Source organism: Nicotiana sylvestris, chromosome 3 (assembly GCF_000393655.2).
Source record: "Nicotiana sylvestris chromosome 3, ASM39365v2, whole genome shotgun sequence".
Lineage (NCBI taxonomy): Eukaryota > Viridiplantae > Streptophyta > Magnoliopsida > Solanales > Solanaceae > Nicotiana > Nicotiana sylvestris.
The window spans coordinates 187641623-187651719 of NC_091059.1; the positions used below are offsets into that span (position 1 = coordinate 187641623).

A 10097-nucleotide genomic window follows, 5' to 3' on the forward strand; every position below is an offset into this window, starting at 1 on the left:
GACTGCGCACGCAAGTCGAGGAATTATTGATACCGTTTTCAAAATCTTAAAATATCGAAATAATTATTTAATTTAAAGATGATATTTTGGGTCGTCACAAAACGCCGAGCAACTCCACTTTCCGGAAACCTCCGAATCCTTTTTTTTTTTTTTTTACTTTTTTCTCAAGACATATACGGTTACCTATTCAAAAGGCAGCTAGCTTTGGATTAATATTTAACTTCGAGCACTCCGTTATATAGTACTGATAAAAAATAAATAAAGTAGAGGATCATTTTCTGATGCAAGTGTCAAGCTACTAGAAACAGTTAGAAGACTAAATTATTAATTCCTGTGGTGTCTACTACTTGTCTTTCAGCTGTTTGTTTCTTATCACATTTTGTGATTGAAGCATGTGCCATTTGGTGCTTATTTAAGTGGTTAGATATGTAAGATAGTTGATAATGAGATATTAAAATCTTATCCAAATAAGACTAAATTTTTGTACTCTAGTCCTATGGATAAATATTCGAGAATCGAGATCATCAATTTTAACACAATCGGAAGTGACGAAAGCGCTGATAACAGCAATAATATTTATAATGGTTTTATAAAATACTTGCAGCCGACACATGATTCCTTTTTTAATTATAATAAGTAAGTTAATTTCTGAACTGTCAAATTGATCAACTTATGTAAATATTCACCTTCATATACAATATTTTGTCTCTCTCCTATATTTGTACAACTAATATAATTTACCCGCACTTTTTTAAATTACACAACTTGATCATGCTTATACTATAAATAATTTCGTCTCAAGTCTACTTTTAAGTAATTCATAGAGAATTTTTTTCACAAATGTTCTTGCATAAAAAGCTACGACATATACACAATATATGCATGACCTCCTGAACATTGCAAACAATGAAAGTAAACATCAGGCGATCTAGAAAAATAGTCCAATAAAAATATAGTACTTAATTGTGTTTCATAATAATAAGTGACTTTTTAAATTTTTAATTTTGATCAAAATAAATATCCTTTTACATAATTAAAAAGGCATTAATTTTATTTTATTTTTAAATTTGCTCTTATTTACATATTATCCAAAGTGTTAAAGTTAACAATATATAAATTTTAATTATCGATAATATAATCAAAATACAATTTTTTTAGGAATTAGTATTTTATTATGGAATGTGTTAAAGACTAAAAAATCACTTATTATAAATCGGATGGATAGTAATAATATAATTATGTATAACTTGTTAAGCAAAGTAAGAAGAAATTTGTATTTTTTGCTACCTTGCACATCTTAATTTCAACGATAACAATATTTCAAATGAACTAAAATATGTACTTAACAAAAAGATTATTTTTGTTCACCTTTCAACCAAAATATATGAGCAGATTTTTGCTCAAAATATGTCGCGTTCACATAGAAGTTAGAAAAATGTCACATTCAACTGCTATATATGGTGGTTGGGAAAAGTATTGAAGGAAAGACCCATCACCGGAATAGCAAACGAAGTTTCAAATAAGAGCCGTCGCTGAAAGGCATCAATTGCTTCGTTACCTTCCCTTATGTCTTTCACCAAAGACCCATAATATTCCTTAATCTTCTTCAGCATACGTAAGTAGTGCAACTTCAGCCACTTCAGTCGGACTCGCCGGAAAATCTTCGCTATAGAAATTCTTCGCCGGTGCTTCTTTCCTCCTCCGAGCCGCACCGCCGGCAACTTTTTCTTCCGAAATGATATTTTGCGGCGGACCTCACTGAATATGGTTGTGGGATTGGCATGTGTTATGCTTTTGTTGAAGCTATTCTGGTTCGAAGCCATTAACATTGGAGTAAAACTTTTTGTTCCACTTCTCTTTGTTGGGAGAGAATAATTGAGAACTAATATAAGGAGATAGAGACAAAACAAGAGTTGACTATGAAAATAAAAATGAATTAGGTTTGGGGTTGGAGTATGAGGGTTATAACTCATATATATGAAATAAAAACTACGTACAACAAATTTAATATGAGCTACCAGAATTTGAAGGTTAAGGGTGTACTTCTACTTTCAATTATAATATATTTTAATTTTTATACAAGATATTACTATTAATATATTAGTATTTTTTAAAAATATATATATGTATTTATAAAAAAATTGTCAAACTTTTCGGGCGTAGGTGATCCCTCACCTGATAACATTGGTCCTCCTCTGTGAGTCACGTATACTTAAAATATTCAGAAATACACAAAAATCGTTGTAATAAAGAACACAAGTTTGATTCTCAAGTAGTTAGAATGAAATAATTTGGACAATATGTATTTTGTCCGCAATTTGTTTGTAAATACTTGTTCCATAATAGAGGAACTGAAAACTTGTTGCACTATCTTATTTTTTCATATAAAGCCTAGCCATTATTTTATACTCCATTGTACTGTAGTTGCAATACTCTTTGTCTAATGTTTTTAGTTTCGATGGCTAGCTAGCTAGACTTAACAAAAAGTTACTCTATTAATTTAGTCTTTCGTATTCATTCCAAATTAAAGCGTGCAAATTTCAATAACATATCAACTCTAATTTATCGGCCCAACCAATTAATGGACGGAGAAAGTAAGCCCTCTTCGAGGCCTCCTTTTAGGCCGTTAGGCTCTATAGACTCTGATTAAAGTTTAAGCCCATTTAGTATGAGCTGAGGATGTGGGGAATTTGTATTGGGATTTTTACCTATCTATACCATATATCAAATATTATTACCAAAAATGTTCATAATTTGTTATTTACCCATGTAGTCCACACTTTTACTACAAATTATATACCAATCCAAAAATAGGTAGATTTTGCCATTAAAAAAGCCCTAAAATGAAGGCACCAAATCTGATGTGATTCTGTCAAGGATTTTATTCCAATTTTGAAATGAAGGAGATCTCTCTTCCTGATGAAGGCACCAGTTGCGTAATTCTCTCCTTCCTCAACAGAAAGAGATCTCACAAAAAACGCAATCAAATTGTACAATTACTGAAGAGAGACTATATCTGTTCTTCGTCTCAAATTGTACAAAATTGCTCTTCGTCGATATCAGTATTCAAATTGTAGAAACTATATCTCTTCTTCGTCTTTTTTCCTATCAACTACACGAAATCATGTCAAAAATCCCAATAATGCTGAAATCGAATGGTAATTGGGATAACTATGGCAGATTTAGAGATTTTGAAGTTGATGCCATTGTGGTAGATGATAATGCAAACTACGGAATTCTCAGTTCTACAATTGCAGAACAATTATCGATTGATACATCGGATAAAATTATAGAAATCAAATACATTGTGAACGAGAATTGTCCTCCAATGGAGATTAGGAATGATATGGGGGTTCGTGCTTACATGGAAACCAAAAAGGAGAATAAAAACTTAGGTTCGTATCCTTTATGTATAAGCGTAAGAGATTTCAATATGGAATTGGCAATCAACAATGAAAGCACCAGTGCAGGTATGTTTGATTCGACATTGCAGAGAGTTATGGTGTTACTATGTTATCTACAATATTACTACAATTACCTACAATTAAACTACAAAGCTCACATAGTACTGAAAAGGATAAAGCAATGTTGCTTTCAAAATTATCTACATAGAAACTACATTTATGAATTTATTGTTTGCAGGTTCGTCTGGATCCCTAAACTTACTTGAATTTCCATCCTCACCAGCTATAGAGGAATATCAAAGTGAAATAATAACTGAATCTACGCAAACATATATTGAAGAAGGACAAGTTTATCAGGACAAGCAAACAGTAGCTGCTGCAATGAAGAATTATTCAGTGATGCACAAGTTCCAGTTCAGAGTAAAAAGATCTAGTCATAGAAGGTATGTAGTTATTTGTGGATAATATATCAGCAAAATCAGTGTATGATTGAAGATAGGTGGGTTTTATAAATTGTAGTTAAATTGTAGTCAGTTTGTAGTTAATTGTAGTTTTTTCATAAATTTGTGTAAATATTGTATTTCTTTTGTAGCTACTGGCTTATATGTGTTGCTGAAAGCTGTAAATGGCATTTCAAGGCAACGTCAATTAATGATTCGGCAATGTTCAAGATAAGAAGTTTCAGCCGTCAACACACATGCTGCCTAATGGACGAAACATTCATACAGCGCAAACGTACTGCAGCAGTACTTGGTAGCATGGTCGTTCCAAAGTATTGTGATCCTAAGACTGTTTACACACCAAAGGACATACAAACTGACATGTTATCCGAACATGGACTGAACCTAAGCTACATGCAAGCATGGAGAGCAAAGGAAAAAGCTTTACAGTTTTTGAGAGGGAATCCGTGTGACTCCTACAACAAATTACCCAAATATTTTTATATTCTTGAGAAGAATTATCCTGGTTCTGTTGTTAAATTGAAGAAGGCAGCAGATGATTGCTTCTTATACGCATTTGTTGCTCTTTGTACATCAATAAATGGTTGGCAACATTGTAGGCCGGTAGTAGTGGTTGATGGGACATTCTTAAAGTCAGCCTACAGGGGGATTATGCTGACAACAAGCACCATGGATGCAGCAGGTAAATAATGGATAATTTTGTACTTATTTTGTAGACAGACTTTAAAATGCAGTTAAATTGTAGTTATGTTGTAGTTATTTTGTAGTTATATAAAAGAATGTAGTTAACATGTCTATATTTCTCAATATATATTGTAGTTGTTATTTAATCATATTTTATGTCTTAAAAATGTAGGTACTATTTTTCCCTTGGCATATGCTGTGGTTGATTCTGAAAACGACGCGTCTTGGAAGTGGTTCTTTGAGCAATTCAAGGAGGCATATGGTGAAAGACCTTCAATGTGTGTTGTTTCAGATAGGCATGAGAGTATACTGAAGGCAACATCAGTTGTCTATCCGGGATTGGCACACTACTCTTGCATGTGGCATATATGGACAAATATAAGGTCAAAATTCAAGAAGGGACATCTACAATTACATGAATTGTACTTTGCTACAGCACGGTCATACACTATGGATGAATTTAATGAAAGGATGTTGAAGATTGAAGAGGTAGACCTGCGTGTAAAGTCTTACCTATATGATATTGGCTATCATAGATGGTCAAGAGTACATGCAACGGTAAATAGAACTTTTACTATGACGTCAAACATTGCCGAGTCATTGAATGCTGTAACAAAAGATGCAAGAGAGCTTCCAATATTTGATCTATTTGAGTATATGAGGACTCTTCTTGAACGTTGGACAAAAGAAAAGTTATCGAAGGCAAAGGGTACTTTCACATACCTTGGTCACAAATACAACAAAGAATTGGAAGACAACAGTACATTATCTCAGAAACTAAGGGTAAGATATTTTTTTTGGTGCAGTAGAATCAAAAAAGTACTAGCTGCAGTTTTTCCAGATTGTAGTTAAACTGTAGTCAAATTGTCGGTAATAATAGTTTGTAGATGAGCTGTAATATATTTGTTGCTGATTTGTAGGTAAATTGTTGATAATCCATTTTAATGATTGATGTATTATTATTTCTGTTTGGTCTTCAATTGTAGGTGAGGGCTTCAACAGATCATATACATACTGTGTTAGATGGTGTGAAGCGGTACATTGTGTGTCTAGAAAACAAGAAATGTAGCTGTGGACAATTCCAACTTGATGAACTTCCATGTGCGCATGCTTTGGCAGCATTAAGGCATAGGAATGAAACATACGAAAACTATTGCTCTCCGTATTACACAAGGAAGAGCCTTCTGCTTACCTATGAAATGCCAGTAAATCCTCTTCCTGATGAAGGCAAATGGGAAGTGCCACAACATATTTTGGATGAGGTAGTAAAGCCACCGGCGGGAGATAAAAGGCAGCCAGGGAGACCTCACAAGGAAAGATATAAAACATTTGATGAAATAAAGTCAAAGAAATACAAGGTGTCATGTGGTAATTGTGGAGGTGAAGGGCATAACAAAAGAACTTGCAAGAATGCGCCGAAAAAGAAATGAATATCATGTAGTTAGAATAGTTATTCAAAATAAATGTTAGTGAGCTCAAATTATCGGATTTTCTTGTGTAATTGTTTAAGTTTTTGAAGATGAATAAGAAGTATAAACATCAATTTGTGTATCTGCACTATTTATGTTTTTATGTATTCTGTCAAGCATCTAAAGTTGTCTTTTTTTTATAGAATAGTTAAACTTTAATATTTACTGTATACAAAAAAACTGATATTAATAAAGAATGCATTCAACGTAAATTGTATCCAGATTGTAGTGAATATGTAGTTTAACTGTGTTAGAACTGTAGTCCTGTTATTCATATGTAGAGGAGTTGTAGTTAAAATGTAGTTTGACGTAGTTTAAATGTAGATAAATTGAATTTTTTTGATAAACCTTGTTGATAAAAAATGGCTAAATTATTTATATGATTCCTGTATTTATTTTATCTTTCTGCTGTGTAACAAATGACAGTTATATACAGATATTACTTGGCACTTGAAGGTATTTATAAAAATAACTTGAAGATTAAAGTCAAATTGTAAGACAAAGTTGTTGCTGTAAAAATGTAATCAGAGTACTCGAGTATAATGTAATCAACAAAAAGTGTTGTAGAAAACCAAAACGACATATTTCCTACATTGTTTTCCAATTCAACTACCAAATTTCACAGACCAAACTAGGAACACAATAGTCTATTTCTTCTTTCGTTGCACTCTAGTCCTCTCGTTTTTTGCCGGAGCACCCTTCCTCCTTGCTAGCCTGCCAGTAACCTCACTCTCACTGATTGACCCATCTTCTTGCTTCTTTGTTGCATAGTCCCACAGTAGAGCTCCATAGCGTCTACGGTGTTGGTCAATATCAGAAAGATCTTCCTTTGGGATTGCCAAATCTCCAAGGCTAACATACTCCGCAAATGCAGCCACAAATACACCACAATCGCTGCATAAGATGAGAATTTTTTCATTATATAACAAATGATTAAAATAAAAAAAATTAAACATATAGAAAGGGAGATTATTTTTTTACACTGAGCCTTCCTTTTGTTGTGGAATCTCAGCAACCATCCATTGTATGTCGAGAGGGTCCGTAACTGGTTTCTCGATGTATGCCTTTGTGCTCTTGAAGTTAATGTCTTTACGTTTACCATAGAAACCAGTGCATGACAAATACAGAGGGATAATGATTGAAAACTTGTCAACCAATGTCTCAACTGTTTTATGACGGTTTGCTCTCACCATGGAATCATAAACATAAAGTTGTCTGTCCTTTATGTCAAAAACTAGCAACAACCAATGGAAGTTCTCTACAAGGTTCACAGGCATGAGCACATAGTCAACAAGATCCCAGGCAACATTAGCAAGAATTCTGTACCCAAGAATATATTCTCCAACATCATCCTCGGGTTTAACAACCGAATACCTTTGTTCCGGTGGAGAACTTATGAACTTGTCATAGATTCTTTCAATCTTTGTCTTGAACAAGCAATCCGTGGTTGTGAACCTAGTATTATTGTTGGGGCCATATTTGCCTCTTTTTCGCAGATAATACATAATAACATCAATGTGCTGCCAAAATAGAATAAACATATACAATAAGGTACGGTGTAACCACACTTGTCTACAAGACAGCTACAGATTAACTACAATTTGAATTTATTAAAAACTCTAATAGATTGCTGCAAATTAGCTACACTATAACTACAGAAATATAACAGTTAGTCCAAGTTCCTCACAAAATGTAATTTAATTGTAGTTTGTATGAACCATAGTGAACAAGTACTATATGTACAATTGACCCATCAGACTACAAAACAACTACACATTAACTATATTTATGCACTGTCTACATTTATTCACTATACAGAGGAACAAATGAAACATACCACCTAACTTAAGGTCCCAATAATCAGCAAGTTCAACCTACAGTTAATATTAATAGGCACAATCACAAGCTCTACAATATTACTACAAGGTAACTACAGTTGTGGTACACAGAGATTCCAAGTCAGTCAAAAGTACCAAAATTCCAGTTTGTACATACAATCATCATCACATATGATACATAAGGTCCATAAAAAGCAAAATTTCACAGCTGAGACATAAATATAGTAACATATATATGTTGTCTACAATATTACTACAATTACACATCATAGCTGAAAAATAAACTACAATTACACTACACAGCTGAAGACAAAACAGATATTGTGAATGATTATGTTCTTTATACTTACTGTGTTATTGATGACTTGTCCGGGGTGAGCAAGGTCATAAAACCAGTCCTTCTTATCAATCTTTTCACAACCAAAATCCAACCAAGGCTTGATTTGGTTATCCTTCTTGGAAAAGTAATATTTCCTCCTGTAATAACAAAAAAAAGATGATCAAATACAAAAAATTTACAAAATGAATTACAATTTTAAAGTATAAAAATGGTGAACAGACAGTGTAAAATGAAGCATTCATACCTCCTAGATACTTTATCACTACGAATGTATAACCAGTTGGTGAACCTTTCTGTCAATTCAGGATCTACATTTTCACCTATGACACTTGTGAAGGGGTGCTTGAGGTAAAAAAATTTAGGTCCAACAGATGTGCTGCCTCCAGAACTATACAAAGATGTGAAAGGTGATCGTGCATGTTTTCCCGGTTGCCTGGTTCTACCGGGATGAACAGGGGTTGATTCATCTCGTATGGGCTCGCCATACATGACCAACTGTGATAAGTTTTCTGGCAGCTCAAAGTCATCCAATGTCAAACCTTTGTTTTCAATGCCTTCAGGAACAACTTTTTTATCAATGCCTTCAGGAACAACTTCAGTCACAGTCACACCGTGAATTGGCGACTGTGGAACTTCACCTTCTGTAGATAAGTGTAGATCTATGTAGATATGAACAATATTATGGAGTTATAGAGAATATAGAGAATATATTACCTGCTTGTTGTGGCTCATCCACTTCATCAATTACTGGTTCTTCCTCAATATTTCCTTGTAGATGTTCTGCTGAAACATCAGCTTGAATGAATAATTGGGAATGAGAATTGTAGATATATGTAGGAATATGTAGTTAAGGTGTAAATTATTAAAATTTTGCATAAAAACCTTATTGTAATGAAGGAATGGTTCTGTACCTGCTTTATATGCCTCAGCTGCTTCTTGGAAGTCAGGATATAAGTCAACATGTGGTTGAAAATGTTCTGGAAGAAATTGTAGCTGCAACACATAGTAAAAAAATGATTAGTATAATTTAATAATGCTGTCTTGAAATTTGTAGATATGTATGCAGGAATTTTGTAGATACCTGTATTGCTTGTGCTTCCATGCAGTTGATCACCAGCATTGAACTAGAATTGTTGGTTGTTATCTCCTTGACGTTGGTAATTATTTTTTGTTGAACTACCAGCAAACTACAATTTTGGGGAATATTTGAGACTACTTTATTCATATGTCTTAATTAGTCTTAGTACAAAATTATATGTAAATTCTTACCTTTGACTCGTCCAAATCAAACCTCTTGTTTATCACATTCATAACACCCTTCAAAGATTGATCTATGAACTCTCGAAGGCTTGAGAGTTCCTCAAAAACATCCTTCCTATAGGCATCTAACTTTACATCAACCTAAAAATTAAATATATAATTAGTTGGTAATCTTATTCTAACTGCTACAGTTACACTACAATTCAACAAACTATAATTGTTATAGATTTATACCACAAATTAACTACAATGTATAACATACTATAATTGTTATGTAATGAAGTCAAAATGTAGCAAATTATGTCAATATATTGTAGTTATTCATAATACCTGCACAATCCCCTTTTCCAACTTCATGAGCTTGCTACTGACAGATTCAATGTCCTCTTGACAATCTGTATATTTGGGTTCAAATGATGGAGAAGCAGCAGTTGGAACATGTGATGGTTGAGCACCATGTTCATCTTCATATTGAATCTTGTCTGGCAGATTAAGCACTCCAAGCTCTTCTCCAGATTCAATCATGTTTGTGAACTGAATGATGAAAATAACAGTTAATTCAAGTGACAAAAAAAATGTAGATTCAATGTAGTTATTATGAATGTAATTGTAGCATCATACAAAAGTGGAAAAAAATACCT

At 33.3% G+C, this 10097-nt stretch overlaps 2 protein-coding genes across 2 annotated transcripts; one reads left to right on the forward strand and one right to left on the reverse strand.

Moving 5' to 3' along the window:
- Positions 1-3124: 3124 nt before the first annotated feature.
- On the forward strand, positions 3125-5979 carry LOC138888485 (uncharacterized). Its single transcript, XM_070170354.1, has 5 exons — positions 3125-3470; positions 3643-3847; positions 3997-4547; positions 4722-5332; positions 5536-5979. Exons 1-5 carry the CDS (start codon positions 3125-3127, stop codon positions 5977-5979), a joined length of 2157 nt encoding a protein of 718 aa, XP_070026455.1.
- Positions 5980-6665: 686 nt separating this feature from the next.
- On the reverse strand, positions 6666-9315 carry LOC138888486 (uncharacterized). The gene is made up of 6 exons (XM_070170355.1): positions 9278-9315; positions 9108-9173; positions 8441-8837; positions 8207-8333; positions 7000-7538; positions 6666-6912 (listed from the first exon to the last, which is right to left on the reverse strand). Exons 3-6 carry the CDS (start codon positions 8683-8685, stop codon positions 6666-6668), a joined length of 1158 nt encoding a protein of 385 aa, XP_070026456.1. The 5' UTR covers positions 8686-8837; positions 9108-9173; positions 9278-9315.
- Between the last annotated feature and the right edge of the window lie 782 nt (positions 9316-10097).

Coding starts and splice junctions, on each gene's coding strand:
- LOC138888486 (XM_070170355.1), bottom strand. CDS start 8,685: ATGTATGGCGAGCCCATACGAGATGAATCAACCCCTGTTCATCCCGGT. Junction 7,539..8,206: donor GACAAGTCATCAATAACACA/GTAAGTATAAAG, acceptor CTATTTTGGCAG/CACATTGATGTTATTATGTA. Junction 6,913..6,999: donor CAACAAAAGGAAGGCTCAGT/GTAAAAAAATAA, acceptor CATCTTATGCAG/CGATTGTGGTGTATTTGTGG.
- LOC138888485 (XM_070170354.1), top strand. CDS start 3,125: ATGTCAAAAATCCCAATAATGCTGAAATCGAATGGTAATTGGGATAAC. Junction 3,471..3,642: donor CAATGAAAGCACCAGTGCAG/GTATGTTTGATT, acceptor TATTGTTTGCAG/GTTCGTCTGGATCCCTAAAC. Junction 3,848..3,996: donor AAAAGATCTAGTCATAGAAG/GTATGTAGTTAT, acceptor TTTCTTTTGTAG/CTACTGGCTTATATGTGTTG.